The sequence below is a fragment of the Hemicordylus capensis genome, chromosome 5, assembly GCF_027244095.1.
Source record: "Hemicordylus capensis ecotype Gifberg chromosome 5, rHemCap1.1.pri, whole genome shotgun sequence".
Classification (NCBI taxonomy): Eukaryota; Metazoa; Chordata; class Lepidosauria; order Squamata; family Cordylidae; genus Hemicordylus; species Hemicordylus capensis.
This window is the reverse complement of record NC_069661.1, coordinates 80286067-80312987: the sequence shown is the minus strand read 5'-3', so window position 1 is coordinate 80312987 and position 26921 is coordinate 80286067. Positions and strand designations below refer to the sequence as shown.

General features: G+C 40.7%; 1 protein-coding gene across 8 annotated transcripts in view; it reads right to left on the bottom strand.

Annotated features, from left to right (window-relative positions):
- WDR17 (WD repeat domain 17) overlaps nucleotides 1-26921 on the bottom strand; it is a 115362-nt gene that overhangs the window by 41658 nt on the left and 46783 nt on the right. For 7 of the 8 annotated variants that reach the window (XM_053251750.1, XM_053251752.1, XM_053251751.1 and 4 more), the window contains exons 7-12: nucleotides 21833-22020; nucleotides 21179-21347; nucleotides 19849-19940; nucleotides 14695-14777; nucleotides 9711-9797; nucleotides 1534-1698 (exon numbers count right to left, since the gene is read on the bottom strand). In XM_053251750.1, the coding sequence (XP_053107725.1) occupies nucleotides 1534-1698; nucleotides 9711-9797; nucleotides 14695-14777; nucleotides 19849-19940; nucleotides 21179-21347; nucleotides 21833-22020 (784 nt within the window). The remainder of the gene's footprint in view (nucleotides 1-1533; nucleotides 1699-9710; nucleotides 9798-14694; nucleotides 14778-19848; nucleotides 19941-21178; nucleotides 21348-21832; nucleotides 22021-26921) is intronic. The other variant, XM_053251747.1, reaches the window with a different exon arrangement.

The following is a 26921-nucleotide window of genomic DNA, read 5'->3' as shown; positions in this document are numbered from 1 at the left end:
GCCCCTTTTGCTGGAAAAAATGGGCCTCAAAATGATGCTTTTTTCCCCCAGGGAGACCTGGTCTACCAATTAGGATTGGTGGGTAGACCAGCCCTCTGTTCCAGACTTAGTGCATCAGCCTGTCTTGGAGAACAGGTCTAGTTGGGTAGACCAGTCCTCCAAAGTGGGCTGATGCATTAAGTCTGGAGTGGAGGGCTGGTCTACCCGCCAATCCCAATTAATAGACCAGCTCGCCCTTGGGGAAAAGGCACCATTTTGAGGCCCGTTATTTCCAGAAAAACAGGCCTCAGAATTGCACACACGTCACTTGAATAGATTCAGGACTGATTCGTCAAGACAGACGGACAACCCCTTGCTAACTGAGTGAAGAGGCACCTTTTAAGAGTGTTGATTCTCTTTATTTATCAGGGAGAGAGCAACTGGCCCTATCGATCTCAAGCACAATATCCTTCCAGTGGCTGTTGCTCGTGTTTCTCATTTGTTTCTTTTTTAAGACTGTGAGCCCTATGGGGACAGGGCGCCATTTTATCTCTATTTCTGTAAACCGCTTTGGGAACTTTTGTTGAAAAGTGGTATTTAAGTATTCGTAGTAGTAGTGCTTTCAACGAATCCATTCAGGGCATCTGCAATCCAATTTGACTTCAAATCTAATAGCAGATTCTGATTCATGCACATCCCTAATTAAGAGCTCTAGACAACTTAAAAGGAAAACCAATGCAATGAGAATAGTGGTACTCTCTCCAACAAAAAATGTAAATTATAAGATTGATGTGATTTGGCTAATGAATTATATTATAGAGAGTTTACAGTGAACGTTGTATAAACTCAGCCCAGCACAGGTAACCATTATTGTGCTATCAATGCAGATTGCATATGGCTCAGAGTAATGCATTAAACACTAATTAATTTTGAAGACATGACCTACAAATTTTTTCACTTGCTCATAGACCAGCTTCTGCCACCAAATCTCTGCAGTGCCCTCCAACAGTGTTCTGCTTTATCCCTCCTCCAATCCACAACTAACTTCATTAAAACAAAAGTATACTCCAAGTTTTCCTGTAGTCTTAAGGGAATAACGATGGAAGGAGCACAGCTTGTAGAATCTGGCTTCAGACTGATTACTTTCTTGGTGCTCTCTTGAGGAACTAAAATTTGTACTACTGAGTATAGACCAAACCACAGTTAATTTCCTAGATCGCCGCATATGGTATCCAAGATGGGTGTTGTGTAGAACATAATGATTAAATGTGCATGTGAACAAAGTTCTTTCTAACAATTCCATTCCAAACAGTAGGAAGCATTGACTAATAGCACCCTCAAAGCATGCATTATATTAATAAGCTACAGAGACCTTCTCGGAGCAGGAGCATATACTGGCTCAAGTCATTCAAAGCAGCCCATTTCTAGTCTGGAGCTGCCTTCCACAGAAAGACAAGGTAGTTGGGATGTCAGTTTTGTGTACAACATTTGGCTAACAAGGTAAGAATAGTTATCGTTTAGAAAACCCCACAATTTCAACCCAAGCATGCTCACCCATCATCAGAACCACTGCAGAGAATTCCTTCCCTCAGAGGAGACCATCGTACATGGAACACTTTTGCAGTATGCCCACTGAATACTTTTAGTGGCTGATCAGAGCTAGTTGCTAGGTAATAGACACGGACATTTTTATCTTCACATCCAGTGGCTATCATATCTCTGCAAAACGAGAATAAAATAATCAGCTACAATACTAACTAGGCAATTGTTGCTTATAAATGCTAACATTACTACACATAAATAACTTTAAAACTCTGCCCTTGAATCATGTCATTTCAGATATCTAATTGTAGCAATTTTTATCTTGCTATTGCTGTCAGGCTGCATCTATTACAATAGCTCCACTAATACAACAGATCAGCATCAGATAAGGAGAGAGAAATGAATTTGTGTAGAATGTTTTGCCCTTCCAGTTTTGCCTGCCAAGTAAGACTTTCCTTTTTTAAAAAAATCATTCTTAAAAAAAAACACATTAAAACTTTCTCAAAAAATAAAAAAACCCAAGAGGCCAGTTCCTCCATGGAGTAAGGATGAAGTGGAAGGAAAAATCAAAAACTTATTTACTCAAAACTTACATTGTTACATCAACTCTGATCATTTTGAGTTTAAGCCATAAATGACTAATTTGTTTTTAATTCTTCAGTGTTTACTTATTTTATTTCTCAACAGTTTCCCCCTGATAATCTTTCCTAAACTAGCAGCTCCCCATAAAAGTCGCCTGAAGGATTTCATTATGGTACAGCCTTTCCAATTACTCTTTTAGCCAATCCTTATGTTAGAGATCTTCCCAGTCCCAGGCACACAACAGACACTATATACACTTGTATAAATCTTTTACTTAAATTTATAATACATAAACATTTAATAACTGCATTAAATGATGTTTCGAAAAAGAACTAATTAAATAGAAAAAGCACTAGGGGGAGTATTTTCAATTGAATGCAGTTCAAATTAACATGGAAAATAGAAAAAAGCATTTTAAAGGCTTTTTTTTCTTCAGCAGAATTCGTCTGCAATAGCTGTATTGTAATGTTAATTCAGTATATCACCCCTGCTAACGTGGCAAAGAGGCACCTTTTAACATGGTGATTCTCTTTATTTAATAGGGGGAGAGTAACTGGCCCTATCCATCCCCGCAAAGGACCTCTAGTGACTGTTGCTGGTGTGTATCTCATGTTTCTTTTTTTAAGATTGTGAGCCCTTTGGGGACAGGGATCCAACTTTTTTATTTTATTTATTTGTTATTTCTCTGTGTAAACTGCCCTGAGCCATTTTTGGAAGGGTGGTATAGAAATCAAAATAATAATAATAATAGAAATAACCATCAGCCAATTACAAAAAGCAGCTTTACTGGGAACAGCCTATATTCTGCGACGATATCCATAACAGCAGCAACAACATTGACAATAAAATTCTGGCATCCCAGGTCCTTGGGAAGGACTCGATGTCCGGATAAAACAAACCAGTCAATAACACCTGTCTGACTGTGTAAGTAAATAATAAATAATAACAACAACGTTTCTAACAAAGCATAGAAGACAAAACTGCAAGAAACCTAGAAACACCAAATAAAGAAGTAACAGTGCAATTCTGGGGGAAATTATGGGACAATCCAATAGATTATAATAAAAAAGCAGGATGGATGAAAGAGGTCAAAAAATGTAACCAACAAATGCAAGATCTAATAACTCCACCAGAATTAATAAGTGAAAGAGCAAAGAAAATTAAAAATTGGACTGCTCCAGGCGACGATGAACTGCATGGCTTCTGGCTTAAACATCTAACAAGCCTTCATAAACAACTATCAAAACAGTTCAACCACATTTTGCAAGGAGGTAATATTGAACAATGGCTAACAACTGGGAAAACTCATCTCATAATGAAAGACCCAGCAAAAGGTGCAGTTCCAATAATTATAGACCGATAACCTGCCTGCCAACCATGTTCAAATTATTAACTGGAATAATAGCAGATGAAGTGATGCAACACTTATTAACTAACAAACAGCTTCCAGTTGAACAGAAAGGAAATTGCCCGAACACCAGAGGCACAAAAGACCAGCTGCTGATTGACAAAATGATTTTAGAAAATTGCAAGAGAAGAAAAACAAATCTAAGTGTTGCATGGATTGACTACAAGAAAGCCTTCGATTCATTGCCTCACACATGGATCCTAAAATGTTTAGAAACAACTGGTGTCAGCATAAACATTCAGATATTTATAAAAAAAGCAATGAGCATGTGGAGTACACAGTTAACAATCAATGGCGAGACACTTGGACAGGTTAGCATTAGAAGAGGCATTTTCCAAGGGGACTCACTATCCCCTCTGTTGTTTGTAATCGCCATGACTCCACTTTCACAAATACTAAACAGAACAGGCCTCGGATACCAAACATCTAAAACATCAAGTAAAATAAACCATCTGCTGTACATGGACAATCTGAAGTTGTATGGAAAGTCCCAGTCAGAAATTGAATCACTGCAAAACACTGTCCGTATATTCAGTAGTGATATAGCAATGGAGTTTGGACTAGACAAGTGTGCTGCATTAATAATGAACAGAGGAAAAATAAGAAAAACAGAAGGACTAGAACTGCCGAATGGAAGCAAGATCAAGAACCTGGAAGAGAAAGAACGTTACAAATACTTGGCCATTCTCCAGGCTGATAACATCGCACACATTGAAGTTAAAAGAAAATTGGAAGTGAATACATCAGGAGAATTAGAAAAATCCTCATGTCCAAACTCAATGGTGGGAACACCATACAAGCCATAAACACCTGGGCTATACCTGTTATCAGATACACTGCAGGAATAATAGACTGGACCCAGGCAGAGCTGGAGACGCTAGATTGTAAGACCAGGAAAATCATGACCGTCAATCATGCTCTGCACCCCCGCAGTGATGTCGATAGGCTATACCTCCCTCGCAGCTCAGGTGGAAGAGGAATGCTGCAAGTCCATCAGACAGTAGAGAAGGAGAAAAGAGGCCTTGAAGAATATATCAAGGACAGTGAAGAAGATGTACTTAAAATGGTCAATAACGAGAAACTATTCAACACCAATGAAACAAAGCAGGCCTACAAGAAAGAACACGTCAAGAACCAAGCAGAAAAATTGAAAAATAAGCCCCTGCATGGTCAATATTTACACAATATAAGTGGAAAATCAGACATCACCAAAACTTGGCAATGACTTAAGAATGGCAACTTGAAGAAAGAAACAGAGGATTTAATACTGGCTGCACAAGAACAGGCACTAAGAACAAATGCAATAAGAGCAAAAGTCGAAAAGTCAACAACAAACAGCAAGTGCCGCCTTTGTAATGAAGCAGATGAAACAGTGGACCACCTAATCAGCTGTTGTAAAAAGATCGCACAGACTGACTACAAACAAAGGCATGACAAGGTAGCAGGGATGATACACTGCAACATCTGCAAAAAATACAAGCTACCTGTAGCCAAAAATTGGTGGGACCATAAAATTGAAAAAGTGGTAGAAAATGAAGATGTAAAAATATTATGGGACTTCCGACTACAAACGGACAAACATCTGCCACACAATACACCAGATATAACTGTAGTCGAGAAGAAAGAAAAACAAGTCAAAATAACTGACATAGCAATACCAGGGGACAGCAGAATAGAAGAAAAAGAAATAGAAAAAAATCACAAAATACAAAGATCTACAAATTGAAATTGAAAGGCTGTGGCAGAAGAAGACCAAAATAATCCCAGTGGTAATTGGCGCCCTGGGTGCAGTTTCAAAAGACCTTGAAGAGCACCTCAACACCATAGGGGCCACAGAAATCACCATCAGCCAATTACAAAAAGCAACTTTACTGGGAACAGCCTATATTCTGCGATGATATCTATAACAGCAACAACACTGACAATAAAATTCAGCCATCCCAGGTCCTTGGGAAGGACTCAATGTCTGGATAAAACAAACCAGTCAATAACACCTGTCTGACTGTGTAATTAAATAAATAAATAATGACAATATATTTAATATTATTAAATATTATTAATATTATATTAATATTTAATATATATAATGATAATATATAATAAGGAAAATACAATTGTCCTTGCCCTTGTGGGTCTGGCGATATCGAGACTACTGAACATGCTATTTTACACTGTGACCTCTACAAGGATGATCGATCAACCACTTATTTTGCCTTACCTTGTGCTGTTTCCTGGTTATTCAGATGAGTCTCTCTTAAAAATTTTATTGTCAAATTTTAATTATAAATATCCCAATACAGTGGCTAAATTTTGTTATATCTTATGTAAATTACGTTCTGTTGTGTGTGATAATGTTTCTGGTCAATGACCGAAATAAAGGATGATGATGACAATTTGTCCTTTTATTATTATTTATTTGTAAAGAATGTTTATTGGTTTATTTGTTGTTACAACTTATATACACAACAATGAAAACAAAGAGACAATCTGTATCTGTTAATCAAGTTACCAGAAACCTAACAGTCTGGACTAAGAATTATGGTCGTGTTCTACTTAGCACATGGGACTCTCTTGCTTTCTCCTCCCTAGTGCAGTCTCCAGAATTCTCATAAAGTATCGAGCACCTCAGGAATGGTGAGAGATGTGGATGGAGGAGTGCAGTTTGTCATGTGTATGACACCCCTGAGTGGGAGAGGAGTATGCCAGCCAGAAGTATGCTTTATCCTAGTTGGGCCTCTTGCCCAACAAAGTGAACGCCTCTGGTTCTGGGCTATTCCAGGCCAGGGATTGTCCAGACAAGTGAAAAAATTAAGTAGATGGATCCACCTTAGTAGCTCCTCAGGTCTTTTCCCTTCTGCCCTGAGAACACTGTCCAGGCCACTGATAAACAGTTGCATGAGCACTTCCCGCCACCCCAGTTCAAAACAAACCAGAAGTTGGCTATTTCATTCTCATGCTCGGCCTTGTTTTGACTAGGGGTGAAGGCCCTACAGTGCACAACAACTGATGCTTCTGCTGTCTTGCTGTTCTCACGAATAACAGGGCTGTGAAAAAAATAGCACAAAATGGTCTTTCCCGAGTCAAAAGGGCTCTGCTCAGTCCCCTGTGCCAATTTAACCCACAGAAAATTAAGTGCTCGCCTTTTCCCTGAAGCAGGGAGAAGAAAAATCAGACAACCTGCCCCCTTGAATGAGGGAAATGCCTTTCTACTAGTACTAGACACTCTTGGATCCAAACCATAGTCCTGCCCCACAGCACCACACCCAACTGTAAAGGAAAAACACTAACAGCAAAGATTAAGATGAAGAAGAGACAGTGGGGGTGGGGAAAGAAAAATAAAGTAGAGATAAATGATAGATCCACATATCATGCAGAGCCATATTTTAACTTTATAAAATAAACTAGGATGGCACAGATAATCAAATAGGTCGAGACTTTATCATGTCCTGCTCCTTCTCTTTACATCCTGGATGCACTTCCAAGCCATTTTTGCTCATAATAGTGAGAGGCAGGTTCATTTTCCAGGTGCTCTAGGCTTGTTTCTTGGCACAGGTTATACCAAGAAAACAAACCAAGATTGTTGGTTCAGACGTCAAATGGGGCTAAAGTTAGCACAAACCTAGGTTCCAAAACCTATTTTGAGCCTAGGGTTCATACCTCAATCCAAGGTCCAAAATATTTATCTATTCTATTTCTATACTGCCTGTATGTATATCTCTAGGCTGTGTACAAGATTTAAAATATTTAAAAGTCACAAATTAAAATACAATCATCACAATACAATACAAAACTCACAACAAAAACAATAGAATAAAATTATTAAAACAAGTTTTTTTAAAAAATATTAAAATTAACTCTAAAAGCCTGAGAAAACAGGAGGGTCTTGCCCCACATAGAGCACATTACAGTAGTCAAGTCTGGAGATTACCAGCATATGTACCACTGTTTTAAGGTCATTCACCTCTAGAAATGGACGTAGCTGACCTATCAACCAAAGCTGATAAAAAGCACACCTGGCCACTGCCTACACCTGAGAAACCAGGGAGAGCTTTGGGTCCAGGAGCACTCCCAAGCTATGTACCTAATCTTTCAGAGGGAGTGTAACCCCATCCAGAACAGGCAGGTCTAAACCATCTCTAGAGTCCTGCCCCCACCGCCCCAGTCAGTACTTAGTCTTATTTGGATTCAACTTTCATTTGTTATCCCTCATCCAGCCCATTACTGCCTCCAGGCAGACATTTAGGGAACATATGCCATTTCCTGGTGAGGTCAATATGGAGAAGTAGATCTGGGTGTCATAAGCATATTGATAACACCAAACCTCCTGATGATCTCTCCCAGCGGTTTCATGTAGATGTTAAAAAGCACTGGCGGCAGTATGGAGCCTTGTGGGACTCCACACTACAGTTCTCACTTTGCAGGACAACAGTCTCCAAGTGATACCATCTGCCAAAAACTGCAGCAGAACCACTGTATAACAAAACCACCCAATCCTACCTCCCTCACGATGGTATTGAAAGCCTCAGAGAGATCCAAAAGGATCAACAGAGTCACACATATGCTAAAAACATGTGTGTAGCTTGCATGTTGCTCCCTATAGTACCAACATACTTAAGCCAAGCTCAGAAAAATGTGTTAGATTTTACTGTATTCAGAACTAAGTTGTTCGCTGAAGGACTATCATGCTCAAATCCAGCAAAACTGATCTTTAGCTTGTAGAATCACTTTTCACTCCATTCCACATGCTACCTATAGCATATGGCATCCAAATCTTTGTTCATTTCATGCTATGCTAGATTTTAGGTACAGGCGAAACCCCATTATTCAAGGGGTTTCCATTCCACCGGGAGTGGGGTGGGGGCACAGATAGCAAATCCGTAGAAGATGGAACATTAGGGCTAGGCGAATTGGGACGTTAGATTCCTGGACTGCCCAGAATAGACAAAAATCACTGTTTCCCTCCCCCGCAATGACTCACAAATGTGCCCTACCGTGCTTCAGAGTCGTCCACGTTGCTGTAAATTGGCCAAAAATTATAGTTTTTGCTCTGTTTTTAAAATTAAATGAGCTGGCTCCCAAACACAAAATGGTGGCCAGAAATGACCTCTGAAGTAATTTCCGGCCACCCTGACCTGCGGATTTAACCTCCACCACCCCCACCACTCATTTTTCTCAGGTGTATAGCAAGGTTGGGTACTAATTGCCTGACCACAGATATGAAAAACTGCAAGTGCTGGACCCGCAAATAACAAGGTCCTCCTTTAATTTTATTTGGCAATAATGTGACTAGGGAAAGTGTCTAAAAATTCCAAAACTAATAGCTTCCTGTCCCAATTTAGATGTTAATAAGTGTTTTAGATTAAATGCAGTACCCGGCAGCCACAGAACAAAAATCAAGTTTGGTTTGGTATCTCTAAATGGTTTATGATGAGTGTTATCTTGACCAATTAAGTGAGATACTGGCAGCATCTCACAGTTCAACTTCCCCCCGCCCCACCAGAACATCTATTCTCTCATTTAGTTTCAGCACTGAAGTGCTTCATATGCGAACATACATCAAAATCAGGGGTCTATAAATTTAGAAGTAGCTCATTAGCCAACCATTATTGATGCTTGCCACCAACTTCCTCCCCTCCCCCAAATTCTTTCTGGCACACAGGCAGAAGGCTTAAGAGAGAAGAAGGACTTCTCTCATTTGCACTGGGATATGAAGAGTGTAAGAGGCTGCTGGAGACTTCTTACCTTCTCAAAAATGGCAGTGGAAATGAGATCTCTGGGAAGAGAACAGTGTGGTGCTGGGAGAGGGGGCACGTGACACTGGTGAGCAGGCAAGTGGATTTGTGAATGCCTGATCAAAATTTAGACACATGGTAACTATCATCTAAGCCCTCCTGTTAGCCTCAACAGTGGAAGTAACTAAACAGTCCCTCTATTGAGTTTTCAATTATTTTTTGGATTGAACTGGAAACCAATACTGCAAAGCCATTCGAAGGATTTAATTATGTTATTTCTAGACAGACCCAACATGGAGCAAGTTGTCTTTTAAAATTAGATAGCTCTGGGTTTTACTAAGATAAATCATGCCAAATGAGATTACATCAACTACATACATTTTAAAGCAAACTTCTTGTAACCTATACAATTCTTTCAGTCTTTAAGTAGTAAACTATATGGAGAAGTTTACAGAATTGTTACTCACTTGTTGTTTTGACTCCAATCACAGCCAAAAACTGCAGCTGGATGTTTGTACTTGTGAAGAATTTTGCCATCAATGGTTCGAATAATACTGAATAAATTGCAATATGGAAACATGTCAGAGATTTGCAATATATTAAGTGATTTCATTTAACTGTGATGGATCTCTGGAAAATATGAAAGAACAAAAAGGAGGCCATACCATCAACCATATAGAACAAAAGGGGACTAGCTCAAAGTGCAACAAAAATATCTTTAATATTGGGATATTTTATAAAGAGTATGGCTTTTTTTTAATCAAGGAACTAAAGGTTAGTTGTTTGCGATTTGTTTGGTTTTTATTCCATGAGCAAGCTATCTTATCAATGGGGAAAAGCCACAGCTCTTATCATTTGCTGAACTATGTTTTTAATACCTATTATCATTTTGCCACATAATCAAATAATAAATGGATACTACTTTCAAAACTTATATGGCGATTAATATGTTCACTATATTAATATTTCTGTGCTTACAGATGGAACTTTTAATATATATAGGTATTCTATACAATTGAAATGTGAATTGTGTATGGTTTTGTATAAAGTACAGAACTATTATGATAGATGCAATTGTGTATACAGGAGATAGATTCAATTGTGCTATACATTGTTAATTGTGGGTCTAGCACTTATGGTTTTGCATATCCATGGTTGGGTAATTAGGACCTGATTTTGGTAAACCCAGAAAAAATGGGGGGGGGAGTTAAACCCATGTATCCGTGGGTCAGGGGTGGCCGGAAATGACCTCAGAACATTTCTGGCCATCATTTTGTGTTCAGAAGCCATTTTATGGCTCATTTACTAAAACAGAATGGGGCAAAACTGCAATTTTTGGCATATTTTCTGCACCTTGGACTACTCTGTAGCATGGTAGGGTAGTTTGAGGGGTGATTTGGGGCCAAACATCTATTTGTGGCAGGCCAATTTGTGGCAGTCTGGGAACCTAACCCCCCCCCCAATCCCCATAGTCCTAATACTCCATCATCTGCAGATTTGCTATCAGCCTCCCACCCCACAGAATGGAACTTCCACAACTAACAGGGTTCTCCATCTGAGTATTTGAAGCAGCTTTATTGTTATTCCATCTAGCCCAGCACTGACAGGCATTAGCCATCTCCAGGACCTCAAGAAAAGGTCTTTTAGAGACTATATATACAGGATTTGCTTGGGAATGAAACTAGCGTTTTTTCATGCAAAACACATATTCTACTACTACAAAAATAGTAAGTCCAATACAGAAATATTATAGTGTGTACTTAAGATATAGATGGATTTTTACAGAGGGATTTCTCATGGCTTTTCTTTAAGTATAGTTCTCCAACGAAGAACTACATTGACTGGAAACACATTTGATAACTAGCAAATTTATTAGTGATATTTTATTGCACCTTGGACTATTCTCTTTTGCTTTTTCTAAAAATTATGACTATGTCAGTGTTATTTGCCACCAGGGAGGTTCTTATACATACATCTCCACTATATTCTACAGCTGCCCTACAGATTCCCCTGCAAATACAGAAAAAAGAATGTGTACGCCTGTCATATTCCATCTTTTCAATAATGGTCTGAAGAATAAAAATGAGACTGTTAAACAGAGTAGAAAGTAATGAATGACAGGTTTTCAGAGTGGACACAAAATGACGGTGATGTCACATTTAGTTTTGACAGCTAAAAATTTTATCTGGACCAATTTGTTTTTAGAAAAACAGGTTGCTCACCTGTAACCTTTGATCTTTGGGTGATTTGGTATCTTTCACAACATGGGCTTTGCGCTTGCACAATATTAAAGATGGTTTTAAAGCTCCTCAAAGTGCTCTGAAGCTCTGCCCTTTGCATGCAGAGCACACTCGGTATCTTCAGAAGCAGAGTGCTTTCCAGTTCAATTCCTGAATGGCTGCTGTGCAAAAAGAACTGCATGCAACCAAACAGTTAAGTGTAGCAGGAACATCCGAAAAGTGGGGAGGCTGGGTGCATGTTACGAATAATACCAGACCACCAAAAGATCAAGTGTTACAGGTGAGCAACCTGTTTATCTTAATAGTATCCGGTATCCTTCACAACACTGGCAATTAGCGAGCTCTCCCCAAAAGGAGGAGGGTTTGAGGATGATATGTTACAAAACTTTCTTTAGTACAGCCCACCCAATACCCACCTCAGCCGCAGAGCATATATCTAAAGCAAGGTATTTAATAAAGGGCACATTGGAAGAGTAGGTAGCAGCTTTCCTTATTTTAGAAAAGTCAATGCCTAACAAATGAGCAGCAGAGGTCACCTAGTTGAATGGGCTTTGATAGTGCTAGGTGGCTTTACACCTTGTTTATCCTAAAAGGACCCGCCATTCAAAAAAAACCTTTGTCGAGACACAGACTGGCCCTTGAGGCACCTTCAAAAGTAATGAAGAGTCTACTGGACTTTATAAAGTCTTTAGGTGAAAAAGAAGCGCTCTCTGCTCATCCAGAGAACGCAAAGAACATTCTGGGGGGAAACTGGGTTCATGAAAAAGCTTGGAAGGACAATGTCCTCTTAACAAGAAACTCTGAAGCCATTTTTAGTAGGAAGCGGGGATCAGGGTGCATAACAACTTTACCGTGGAAAACACAGTAAAACAGATCATCAACTCATGACAGCAGTGAGTTGGCTAACCCTCCTAGTAGTAGTTATTGCAATCAGGAAAGCTGTCATGAAAGTGAGCAGCTTAATAGGGCTGAGGATAATGGTTCAAAGGGCATCTTGGAAATGGTGGAGAGTCCCAAGGAGAGACTCCATGGCTCAACTGCTTTCTTAACTGGGGGGGAAAGTTTCTGCTGTATGAACATACAGGAGAATCTCAGTATTTGTGGGGTTCCATTATCTGCAATTATCATCGATATAGAAACCGTGAATACTGAATCATTGGGGCAATGGGATTGTGGAGGTTAGGTTTCCGAGGCTCTAAAAAATAATGAGAAAATAGGTTTAAGGGGTAAAATGCCCTAGCATGCTCTGTGGGCATCTAGTGATCCAGCAATGCCCTCAGGGAAGTAGTCCTTGGGGGGGGGGGCATTTTCCCATGATTTTTCACAGGGACTTTAAAATAAATGAGCCACAAAATGGCTCTGTTTAACAAAATGGCAGCTGGAAATGACCTCTGGAGTCATTTCCGATTCCCTCTGACCTGCAAATATGCGGCATTAACCCCTTCTGGACCTTTTTTTAACACGTATGCCAAGGTCAGGTGTCAATCACACGACTGCAGATATGTGGAACCATGGATGGTGGATCCACATATAGCAAAGTCCACCTGTATAGGTATCATGGTTAGTCAAGTCTCCTAAACTTCTGAGGTTGGCATTGCTGAGTGGAAGAGGAGGTAAATGTTTTTGCATTAAACTTTGATTTCCCCCACCATTTCCCCCACCATGAGGCTCAATAGTCTCATCCATTTGAGAACTAAACAGAACATTTAGTTCTGCAAGTCCCATTAAAGAAATGGCTCTAGCCAATGTGTTGGACTGTTTCCATAAGATGATTGTGCTAAGGTTCTGGTGTGTAATGTCTGCAGATTTAGCTAGCATATCTTTAGACTTGTTTTGGACAGAATCAGGGGCATCTTTAAGGTCATCTTTGAAACCCTCCCAGACGTAGTAGTGGAACGTGGCCATAAAGGCCATATAATTGACTATCTTCATAGCCAGAGATGAGGAAGAATAGACTTTTTAGCCGACAGAGTCCAACTTTCTACCCTCTTTATCAACAGGAGCAGAATGTTTCTGGTCCGATTTACTACTCACTGCACACTTTATAACTAGGGAGTTTGGAGGAGGATGCTTAAACAGAAATTTGCAGTCATCCTGCTAGATACGGTAAGAATTCTCTAGACACCAGAATGTAGACAAGAAGGAAGATGGAGCTTTCCACATGGACTTACCAGAGGGGATATGCACTGGTAGCATAGGGAGTGCTACAGGACAAGAGTGCTACAGGTGGGCTTACCCATAAAGGGCCACTCTCAAAACACAATTCCTGCTCTTTCAAGTTCATTTGGGAAAAGATAAACAAAATTTGCAAGGTGCGTGAGTTGTGGTCTTCCCCTAAGCAAAGCAGGCAGAGGTCATGTCTATCTGAAGAGGGAAAGGTCCCACGGCAGGAGGAACATCATTTAAAAGTCTGAGTCCATAGGAACAAAGCCAAGGTGTGAGGTAAAGAATATTCAGAAAAACACAGTCTGAGGTCAAATTGTAAATGTTGTGTTTTTCAGGAACCAAGCAAGAGGAGCAAACCCTGAGCGGAGTGTTCACAATGGTGGTCAAGAAGGAACTAAGTTGGAAAGCACTCTGCTGCTGAAGATACCAAGTATGCTCTGTATGCAAAAGGGTGGCACTTCAAAGCATTATGAGGAACTTGAAATCTTTCCGTGGGGACTATTGCACAGGCGCAAAGCCCACATTGTGAAGGACACTGGGCCACCATTAAAGCTTTATTTATCCTTACCAGTCCTCCTTCAAATGATTTTCTTGCTATTAAAATCTTACAAGTCTCTTGTTCAAGAATAAAACTTCCTGTGAATTTTACAGGTTGTTGTACATGTCTGTTTCATTGTATATATATATGCAGAGTATGTAATGGGAAGCTGCAGGTAATAACTGTCACAGAACATGCACATACAGTAGAACAGCCATGTGCAATTAGCACAAGATCTGCATGTGGATTGTATATTCTTTCCTGCACAGTAGTACTATTTGTGTAGGGAAAACAAGGAATCCTGCCAGGAATAGTATGACACATCAATTATATGATTTGTCAAGAAATCATGTGGCAGGTGACTCAGCTATACTGTTGTTATTTGCTGGAACATACAGCTTCATGTCAATACCTAGTATCAATTCACATGTTTCCAGATAAATAATAAATGAATATAATCAAATCTTACATGGCAAACAGTAATGTTGTCTTCAATTTGACACTCACCAGAATCCATCACCACTGCAAGTTGCTATCCTTTTGGAATCTTTATGACTCCATGCAATGCAGAAGATGCCATTTTTTCCATGCTTCAAAAAAAGCAAAATGCCTATCAATAAGACATAACTCACCCCATTTCCTCTTATATACTTCACTATGACATTTCCATTTCAAGATCTATTTCAGTCTGTATTCACCACTTCCGTTTCTGGCTTATTTTAGGGACTCAGACTGCCCTGGTCACCCTAGTGGATGATTTGTGACCATTAGTTTAATTTATTTAGCGCTTTTCAACAAAATATTCACAAGAAATGGACAGGTAAGTCTTTAACAATCCTGTTAGTTTTGCCTGGACCTCTCAGCAGCTTGTGACAGCTACCTACCATCATATCCTCATGGGATGGCTCTCTGAAAAGGAAACTAGGAAGCAGAGTAATTAAATGTCTTGAGTCATTCTTGGAGTGGAGGTCAGAAGCCATGGGCGACTACTGTACCATGGCCAGCAGCTTCTGGAGTGTTACAAGGATCCAACTTTGTTCCCAACGTCTATATGAAACTGCTGGGAGAGGTTGTCTGTTTTTAAGTGTCATCAAAGGCTGACATCCAGACTAGTGTTGTTAGCATAAGAGATGCTGCACATACTTAAGTTTGCAGAGCTGCACAATGTTGTGGTGCTCTGTGATGTTGCACAACCATTCTGTTAACGCAAGAACTAGTCTGGAACAGACATTTCTTCTTTGTGCTATGTCACTAATACAACCACATTATGCTAGCATAACACTAATCTAGATGTATGCTGTGAAGTCAAGCTCCGTTTACAAGGACAGTTGAAGCTGAACTGGTGCTCAAGGTAAGTAACTGAAATGATGTGAGCAACCAAACCCAAATTTAAAATCAGACAAAACAGAAATAGTACTGGCTAGAGGATTGCCCAGTTCAGGAACAGATGTACAGCCTGTTCTGGATAGGCTTCCACCTCCCCTAAAATATTAGGTTAGCAGCTTGTAGGTTCTTCCTAGATATAGGACTGGTTTCCTGATGCTTAGGTGCTGGTGATCTGGAGCACTTGTTTTCAGTTTAGGTGATCAAGAAAACTTGTTTTCAGCTAGGAACATGGGACTGGTAGAATGATGAATGTTTGAAAATCTTAAATAGTTTTTCAGAGTGAGCCAAGATGTGAAGGTTCTCACATCCCTATGCTTTATCAGTGCCAGTGTAGATTTTAAGATACACAAATGTTTATTGCCACTGTAAATTCTATAATTTAACATTAGGAAAAAGTCTAGTATATATAAAAGATAAGATGCTTTTTAATTTTTATAGAACACAAGTATCTGATGAGAGATGCCTCATGTATGTTGGTACAGGAAGACCTTATTAATCGCAGGTCCAGCACTCGCGGTTATGCATACCTGAGGTCGGGTAATTAGCACCCGAGCTCAGTATACACGGAAACGCACAAAGCGAGGGGAGGGTTAAACCTACATATCCATGGGTCAGGGGTTGCCAGAAGTGACCTTGGAGGCTATTTCGAGAGCAATTTTAAAGCTCATATACCAAAAAAATGGGGCAAAACCAACTATTTTTGGCCTATTTTTTAAAGTGGACTACGCAGGAGCATGGTAGGGCTCTTTTGGGGGGTGAGCCACTATTTTCAGCCAATTTTGGAACCTAAATTGGAACCTAACCCGCCCCCCCCATAACCCTAATGTTCCATTATACGCCAATTCGCTATTCATGCTCCCCACCCCAGATCCCCTGCAAATAAAGGGGTTCTCCATTATTTGATTTTCTGTGCAATGAAAGCCCTAAAATGTAGGCCTTTGATACAGTTTTTAGTCTTGCCCTTTAAGCAAGTGAGCCAGAAATTAATAGGACCAGCTTCAACCCAAAGATTTCAGTTTAACTCTGTTATGGATGAAGCTATATAAAGAGGTGACTTTCTTATATTCAGCAGGGGGATAGCGACTGTCCTATTCAATCCAGCATGCTTCCAGTGAGTGTGAGTGTGTGTGTGCGCGCGCCTTTTTAGATTTTGAGCCCTCTGGGACAGGGAAGCATTTCCTTGTCATTTTTGCTATATAAACCACTTTTAAGAGCTTTTGTTGAAAAGCAGTTTAGGAAGCTGCTTGCTTTTGAACAAGTACAAGGAATACTGACAGGCTGCAGGAAGCTGCTAGAATAGCTATAGAATTAATAAATTCAAATTTAATGTAATATATGCATATCAGAATAAAGATGTTTCTTAACAAGCAGTTCTCAGTGAAAGTACTGGTCACCATCATCACAGTGTACAGACATACTTTTCTTCCATGCAAGTATAACAAAACAGGCAATTTCTGGTACATGTACAAGAAACAGTGTTCCGTGGCTACTAACTAAAGCTAGGATCAAAGGGACATTACTTATTTTCTTCTCATTTCCTTTCAGGAGGTAGCTCATTGCTTCCTGAATTTCCAAACGACTCTTCAATTTCCAGTAGATTTTAAAAAAAAAAAATCAGTTGAGAATTAGACCAGAGTGCGAGTTACAAAGAAAACCACCACTGGGTGCATGTGTGGAATCTTTTTTTAATTTCCCTTTAAATTATATTCATACCTAATCTTTAAAATGCTATTTTAGAGTATGTACCCTCCCATACACTTCCAAGGAGGCCCCAAGGCAGTTTATAATTAATAAATACATTTAAATTCATAGGCCTAGAATCTGCACAAAATTCATAGAACAGCATTTAAAAAACCCCACTAAACACTGAACAGCAGCCATTTCAAAACGTTCTCACTAAAGAGTGAACCGGAAGGGAACCCTGTCCTGTCTGTCAGGCAGTGAACTCTAGGGATCAGCCACTCAGCACACGGTGACCAGGACTTAGAGGGTCTGGCAGCAGGAAGTGAAGGGTTCTTTGTTTTTGGAGCCAGGCAGGGGAAGCAACAGGTTGGCTGTCCAAGCTATGGCAGCAACCATGAACTCTGCAGGGGCCTGAAGTCTCTACCATGGTTTTGGTGAGTTCAGGGAAGAAGCCAGGGCTTGGCTTCAGAGAAGGGTTTAGCCAGGGAACCATGTGTTGTTAGGTAGCTGGCGTCAGATTTTTTTATTTTAGCGCTTTGCAGATCCTTACAACTGGTCTATTCTGTTTTATCTGTATCGTAAGAATATTGTACCTGTGCCCTTTTTAGCCATCCAGGGCACTGCAAAAGTCTCTTAAAGGTGCTTCTAAAGGTTCCTTACAACTGGGGGTGCTTTTTGAATTATCTTTGCAACTAGGTTACCAAGATTTTAAAGTTTACCACTCCAACTATCAACTGGAGTGCTCCTTTTGAATTATTCTTGAAAGTACTGAGTGTTCCTTCGTTTTTTTAAATCTGTAACTGAAGCTGCTAGAGCCTCAGACTGAAGCAGTCTGTAGTCTTTTGAATAAAGCTTTATCTTTTTATGCTTTGTAATTTCGCCTGTCTCTGAGTGGATTTTTAACTCAGGAAAAGGGGTTTTTACCCTGGTGCAGACACGCTTCAAGTTTAATTGTTCAGCAACCTACCAAGTTTTTCTCCTCATGTGTCGGCTACACGTTCCCCCCCCCCCACCCCCCGCTCTCCATTTGGTAAAGAGGGAGTCTCCCTGGACACTTGCCCAAATCCAGGGAGGGTTAAACTCTGTAATTAGGGAGTGGTAGTAGCGATTACCAAGAAATGGTTAAGTTTTAAAGCCCATGTTGAGCAGACATTGAGGGAATAAATTAGCATTTTTCTTTCCCTCATGTAGGCTTGCTTTGGGACAAAGGCTGGGCTTAAATCCGCCATTTGCCAAGTCTCCATTCGTTACAAACTCATAAAGGCTTGCCAGGATATAAATATCTTGCCGAGCTAGCTCTAACTGCTTCCCTAGACAGTGAGTTTTAGAATGTGTGTGCCACTAATGAGAGGGCTTTGTACCTGGACTCTACCAATCCAGCATCAACTAATTCCAGGACCAGGGTGAGGCTTCCAGTGAAGCTGTTCATTATGATCTGGGTCAAAGCCAGGGCAGGTTTTCCAGAGGTCAAAACAAGCACTTCAAAGTGTGCCTGGAAACAAGCTAGCATGTAGTGGAGGATGTTCAGTATTCGTTTCATGTTATCCATTGGTTCCCTTCCAGATAATTAGAAGTGATCAGTTCTGAACTAATTGCAGTTTCTAGTCTTCAAATACATGCCTGTGTAGAGCATGTTACAATAATTCAGTTTTGTTTGGTTTTTAATTGAGGGGAGCTTAAACAATTGTAAAAATTGTAAAAATCTACCTTTGGAAATTGAAAGCTGAAGAAAAAATAGTTGTTACCTAATGAGAAAGTGTGCTAGTGCTCTTCAGGACCCCAAACTATGACTATGATCCTGTAAAATAGTTGCCAAGTCAGCATACCTTCAGCTTTTATTAAGGTCATAGATATTCTCACAATCATTGACAGCATGAAAGTACGTTAATGCTTTTGGGAAGAGTAAAATGTCCCCTGCTCCCCCCAAAAACTTGTTGCTGACATTGACGTTTTTGCTGCCTGTTTATTCTCCATATGAAAGCTGTTTCCGCTCCATTTAAAACAAAAACCCATGATGTTCCTACTAAGAGTAGTGACACAAGCCAATTAGGGATCAGGTAATGAGCATGAAATCACAATGCTATGTAGCCAATGGTTCCAGAAAGCCAATTTAGAGAAGAGCAATGTTTCCTGTATCATCCTTCTCCCTCATTCTGAGTGGATAAACTCTTAGGGTCACTTTCTCAGAGCTACTAAAAAACGGTTTGTGGGGCAAACCATAAAAAGGCTTTCACAAAAGGGTGTTCCCACCATTATTCCCTCTAAGGCGTGCACACACACTTTTTATATGTCCGCTCAGTTAATTTTGGATCCTGCTCAGATTGAATCAGGAAGTTCCCACTCTGAATATACATGTGCACACACTGCCTTGATACTCCCACCCAAAACAAAACTCATTCCGCAAACAGATGAAAAAAATTATGGAGAACACTGTTTCCCACCCAGTTTTATAGTAGTTTTGCACTTGTGTACACGTAACCCGTTTCCAGAAGTGATGCAAAATCTGTTGACTGAAATTTGCACTTAACAGGCATTAATAGGAGCCAGAATCTCATTTATAAAGAATTTGAACAAAATAAAAACTCATCTTACCTCACTAAAACGCGTTATCATTTTACCCCGTGGGACGTCCCAAATGAAGCCACCATTCCTGGAAGTTGCACCAGCTATGCAGTTTAAGTCTCCTTTAGGAAATATTGCGTTGAATAAATAGAAGCTAGGTTAGCTACACATAGGTTTATCTTCCCTTTTCTATCTCAAAAGACCAGAACAAATAAATTGCTTTTAAAACAGATCCTCCATAAAGACCAGCCTTTAAAGTGCAATCTCCTTCCCAGCTCAAAAACCCTATTTTCTTCCATAAAAGTCTCTCTGGGTTATTTTCATGGCAAATTTTGAAAATCTTGTTCTTCTGTTTGCCTTTAATGCTATTAAACCAGAAAGGTCACAAGCTATCCTCTGGTATTTACTATTGGTTACTGAGTGGTTTCTTTCAATTTTCCTTTGCAAAACGTGCTCCTTTTCTTCTTTAAGAGTGAGATCACACAGTGTCTGCCCACATTACCTGTTGGTTGCATTTACTACTGGCAGTTCCAACTAAGCCAGTTTTTGGCTGACTTCTCTTTTTCCACACAATACAATGTCCTGTCACATGACATTTTCACCTGCACCTATTCGCCAACCCCACTCAAAACTCCAGCAAGCTAGTCCAGATTCTACACAAACCTATAGTTCATTCTCCAAACTCTATGGATTATGCAAATTAAGCCCATTTGCACGTTTTCTCCTGTATTATATAATTTTGTATTATTGTGCTCATACTGTTTCTACTAGTCAAGGGGAAGGAAAAGAAGCTTCAGAAGGCATTGAAAGCCTTGTCTCTGTTCATAAATCTTGTTCAACAACTCCTCAGATTTCCAAGATTTTGCCAGGCACTATCCATGCTCTCTCTAGCTTATCTTTGCAACTATAATGGCTAGGCATTTGCTTTTTCAAAATAATCCTGAATCCTGTATCAGGTTTTACATTCTGTCTTGGATCCATCAGAGCATTTGCACAAATGAAGATTAATTCTCCTATTTACACATAGTTGGAGGATTCTCATTTTTGCATTTATTAATCCTCTACACCACATCATATGCAGTGCTGGAGGGTTTCTGGCCCTCAGAAACAGCTTTTCAAGGGACACAAGGGACTGCTTTGGGAAAGAGTCAAGGGCAAAGCTCTTTTAAATGAGTGCATAAACCATGAGTGCTCCTCATGGTTGTTTGTGCTTTTGCAGAATCACTGTGCACACAGCTTTGGTTATTTACCATTCCAAAGAGAGAAAGAGAGAGAGAGAGAACCAATAACCAGTATTCAAGGGGAGTTCTCTTTTCTAAAGAGATACTATTGTGTAATTATTCAGGAAAAATATACTCACCTGGAGCCCACGAAAGAGAATATATGACCCCTTCATTGCCAGGAGAAGTGTAGACAGCCGTTAAAGTGTTTATATCCCACACCTTTATTGTCCCATCAAATGATGCTGTTGCTAGAAGGTCAGGGTTATCAGGTTTGAATTTACAATCAAAGATGGTTTCAACGTGTCCCTAGAACAAGAGGTAAGCCTCTTAAGAGCTTTTTCATGCTTCATGGTAATACTCTAATTCAAATTTCTACTGCAGATTTCCAAGTTTCTTCCAACAAGGAAAAAGTACCACAGAGAATATATAGGATTAACATGTAAAAACAAGCAAAGAATTAATTAGGCTTAAGGTTGTTTTAGATATTAAAAAACCTTCTCACAATGTGCACCCCTTTTGTTTACAGGAATGGCTTCAGGTAGAAGTCATAATGCATGTCATAATTCAGGACCATAGCCAGTGCTACCTGGAAAGGATTATCATTCATATGATAGTGACAGCTGCAGAAATGTGCAGCCTTAATCACTGAAGCTGCAGGTATATCCATGGATAGTCCCAATCACATACCATGTGCTTCATATGAATGCATCCCCAGGGACACATCATTTGAGAAGACCTTGAATGCCTGGATTGACCCTCAGTTAAGATATCAGAAAGGACAGCAAACCTACCAAATCTCTAAGAAAATCCCATTTCTTGACTCCCATGTCATAAAGTCCCACTCCACCATCCATGAAACAGCACACAGCATGCCCAGGTGGGAGAGAAAATGCTTGGTTTGGTGTTAAGGTTGGAGTTGGAAATGCTTCACTTGTAGATGACATGTGATGATTTTTGGTAGGAGACACTGAAGAAAATGCTGGATTGAGACACAAAACATATTAATATACCCTTTTTGCATTGTTGTATCAATAATCAACCTTACAGTCATAGAACAGCATAAGATACAAGAGATGATTACAATGTAAAGTGTAATGCAGAGTGATACCTTAAAAGATATTTAAAAGGTATCTAGGCACAAAATAGAACATCAAAATAGCATTAAAAGGCCAAAATAGGCATAAAAAGGATAAAAGGCATGATTGCATTGCTGTATTAACAATATTATTGTTTGTTCCCCACAGCTAATTAAAACACTTCTAGAATAATAAATTACAAATCTTGCATTAAAAAAATACTTTTAATGGGATATAAACCATTATTAATACAATCTGAGATATATAGAAATGTGTTATTTCCTAGTTTTAAGCTTTGTTTTTAATTTAAATCATTCCAAATTACTTAACATGTGACTATTTAACAATAGTAACCAGAGAGGCAGAAGGCTCGTACAGGTCGTGTGACACCCTAATCTTAACTAAGCACATATGCTTATAAATAAAATTATCAATCATATTTATATCCCACCTGATATGCATATCTCTAGCAGTGTTCCCTCTAAGGCATGCACATATGCACACGCTCACAAGTTTTCTGATGTCCGCTCAGTAACTTTAGATCCTATTCAGGTTGAATCAGGAAGGCCCCACTCTGAATGTTTGAGCGCACACACTGCCGCCCAGAACAAAACTCTTACACACAGATGAAAAAAATTAGAGAGTGACCTCTAGGCAGTGTACACAATTTAAAACAAATATAAAACCAAATTAAAAAATTAACAATTTCATAGAATCAAAAGTTAAAACAATTTCATACGACAAAAAAAAAGTTTAAACAATTTAAAATTCAGTTAAAAATTTGAGAAAAACAGCTGTGTCTTGAGGGTCTTTCTAAAAGCAATGAGAGATGGAGATGTTCTTATTTTGACAGGGAGCATATTCCAAAGCCCTGGGGCAGTCACAGAGAAGGCGTGGTCCCGAGTCGTCACCAAATGAGCCAGTAGCAACTTTGGCTGGACCTCCCCAGCGCTATAGCCCAGCTGACCTAGCTGGTGCAAGAACCAAAGAGACCGTTGGCCAAACTCAGGCCTGCATCTGTTCCCATTTCCCTGCCAGGCATTCTTTGGTCAAGAGTATGTTGACTGCTGAGTGAACTATCCAATTTTGAGAGTACAAGACTAAATGGTGCCTTCCTTGAGTTAATTACTATTGCCTTGAATAGTGTTGGGGACCCCCCCCTTTGACCCCAACATTCAACCCAGAGGTACCAACCCAGAAGTATATGGAATCCAGGCCTGTGTCTAATTTCATTTTATATTAAGAGTTCAATTAAATGCCTGAACTTGAGGGTGAACTGACACCCAGATCTGCCTGGGTAGTGCCTGGTAAATGATTTGTAAAAGCAGGGGTAATCTAGCATTGTTTATCAGTGTTTGTGGAAACTCACTGAGACACAATGGGTCAGGCTTAATTACCAGTCTCACACTGCTAAAATTAACCTGCTGTCCAGTAATCCCCTTACCTCACTGACAGGATGCTTCTGCCATGTCCAAATGTGTTGATTAACTCCCCTCACACATGTGCCCCTTTTTTTGATGTTACTTTGAATATTCTTTTGTTATAAATACACACTAGATAGAGGTACACAAGAAATAATGTAATTGCTGTCTCACACAAATAGATCTAACTCTCTCACTAACTCCTGACTTTTAACACCTTTTGGGACCAGGCTAGCACATCTGGGGCCCATTTGCAACTCAGAGATGCAGATTTGCTTTGGGCAATGTCCTCTCCTCAAGATAGCAGCTAACAGAAGATGAGATTAAGATTTCTCTGGACTGATCAAATATTCTGAGCTAATTTTGGTAATTAAAAGACAATATTCAGAGGATAGCAGAAAAAGACGCCTTTTGGGATCCAGAAAACTCAAATGGACATCAAAGGATGGAACCACTATAAGAAGGAGTCTCTGGACATGGCAGCTTAGCTATCTTGTGCCTCCAAGCAAGATCTGCTCATGAGTGATCCCAGAGTTTGCTGCCCAAGCTGCGGGGCTAGAGGCAGGAACTCTGTCCATGGACAGGAACTGTCTGTGACTTCCACTGCGCAGTGAGAAGTCAAGACTTCCCCAGCCATGGCACCTTCACTCTCTGCCTTGCTCTGAGCAAACTGCCTGCTTGACCACCAGAAGCCAGACCATCGCTCTGTTGCTGTTCCCAGCTACAGTCTCTCCCCTTCAGCTGAAAGATCCACCGCTCTCAAGTCTCTCTGATCCTGGTGATATGCTGCCTTCACAAGCCCTGGATCCCTACTTTCCTCCCCCTTACTAATCATTGCTTCCCCCCCTTCCTAACCCCCCCTTCCTCCTCCTTCTTTCTCTGCTTCTCTCTAAATGTTTTATTTAGGATTTATTAGATTGTTAGATAGCTGTAATTACTGATTGCACACACATATGTTAGTTAGGCACATTACACTACACCTTGAATCAGAAACATGTTTTTAATGTGGATTATTTTATCCTGATGAGCAACTTTTTATAATAAAGCCCATTGAATTTTCTGAGTGTGTCTCTCTCTATCTCTGTTTGCGCGCCCAGATCCTACATGGTCACCATCTCCAAGAACCAACTCAGTTTGTGTATGATGTGACTTTGCCTCTTTCCCTCTGAGCATGTACAGAGTGCGAAACCAGGTATAGATGACAACATATAATTTGGTGTTTCTGCCCGGTTCATTTGGTGACACCATGGCTTTCTGGAAGGGTAGAGAGAAAGAGAGCAGATCCAAACCTGAATCCTGGGAGGGAAGTGAATTTAGTGGCGCCTTTCTAGGACCCAAGAAGGGGAAGTGGGAGGCAGCCTTAGAGGAATTTGGTCCTTCACCCCTTCCAAATTTAGATTTTGTTAGGCAGAAACTTTCAGAACTTGAAGACTGTAAGGCTCTCTTTGAGGAATACTGCAGCAGGCAGTGCCCAGATAAAAAGGACAGAAAAGCAGCAGCAGTTACTATTCTCAGAGTTTTTCTACATGAGCAGTTAGAGAAACATGACCATAAAGATGGAAAAATTAGAACACTTATTGACAAGAATGAAGAGCTCCTTGCACAAGTTAAGAGCATAACTCTAGCCTTGGAGGCACGTATTGCTACTTTGGAAAGGGAGCGAGATGCTGCCCTAGAAAAAGTACGCGTATGTGAAACCAAGGAAGCCATGGCTCTGAGACAATTAGAGGAGAACACAATCAGACTGGAGGACCATATTAGGAGTTTAGATTTCTCCAATCAGAGATTGGTTGAGGAAGTAGCACAGTTAGAAAAACAGAACATGGCCATTCCAGGATTAAAGGAGCTAGTAAAGGAACTCTCCCTGCCAAAACCCCAGCCAGTCAGGAAGGACAATCCTTGTGATTGTCACTCTCAAGTCCAGCAGCTAAAAAGACAACTAGAGCAGAAGACCCTACAGATCTCTAGCATCACGGGAGCAGAGCCCGATCCCAGCTGGGAGCCTGTGGCAGCGATTGAGGGACCAGCCCGAGAACGCACTGCTTCCCAGGGAGTGAATCCTGTAGCAGCGATTACTTCCTCAGTCACTACTAGGCTTGATGCGCAGGGGCAGCCAGAAGGAACCGCTGTCACGGTCAAGAACATGGACCTAGTTGAGGCTAGGGAGCTAGCCAAAACGATGGTTCCATTAGGCCCATTGCTGAATGGATGGCAGGATTAGTTAGGCTCCAACACGATTTAAGATTAACCATAGAGGAAACACGGACTTTGATCCGTGCGGCTGCACCAGCTGGTTTACAGTCCCAACTCATTTCTAAGTTCTCCCAAAACATAGCTATTGTTCAAGGTGTAGAGACCCTTGATACATGGGGAGCATGCCGGGACATGTGTGCCGTGGTACTTCCAGCTGGGGCTATGCAGGAACACGCAGTCACTGCCAAGCAAAGGAGGGATGAATGCCCAACACAGTTCCTTTACAGAGCAGCAATGGGGAGATACCTGGCCAGTCTAGTGGCTGTGCCAGCAGGGGCAGGCACCCTTGCCCAGGCTGCTTGGACTGTGAGGGACCTAAAAGCCATGATCCGGGGACTCCTCCCATGGTACAAGGACAAGGTGGGCTTGCTAGGGGAACATGAGCCAGGCAATTTCAATGATCTCCTAGAGCTAGTTCAGCGTATTGTCAGCCAGCATGGCTTTGAACCAGCTCCTGAGGAAACTGAAAAGCCCAATAAACACAAGGTAGCAGCAGTCACTACAGAAACAGCCTCCTTTAGTAATAGGAGTGGGGTGGTTCCAGAGCAGAGCTTTAAACAGCAAGAGCAGAAAAAGTGGTCACAGAAGCCAGCATCCGAAAGGATCCAGCTTTGGTGGGCACTGGAAGAGTTTGGGGAGGACATGTCCAAATGGCACAGAGTAGAGACAGACAAGTTCAGGCGCCGGGTCGAGGAACTGGTCACACTCCCAGTCCAACGCCAAGTGCAGCAATTCCCTAGGAATAAGCAGGAGAGACAGAGAGCAGTGCAGGCTGTTAGAGACTCCACAGAGACAGGAAGCATTGGATTCCAAAAGAACTTTGAGAAGTTCATGGTGGAAGTCCGAGCCAGACTAGAAGGACTGGAGAAAACTCAACAAGGAGGCCAGTGGGCTCCCCGGCAGGTTGCAGCAGTGGCCTCTGCTCCCAGCAGGCAGCAGGAATTCTCACCACTGTCCCCTCCAGTCACCCAGCCAGTCCAGACTGTGCAATATGGTATTCAGGCCAGCCCAGTGCCTGGAACCATTTTTTGTACCAGCTCCCACTCCAATCCCAGTAGATTGCATTGCTGCCGTTCTTGCCTTGATTTAAAATTCACATGTAACCCTGAATTGCTCGCTTTGTCTATATG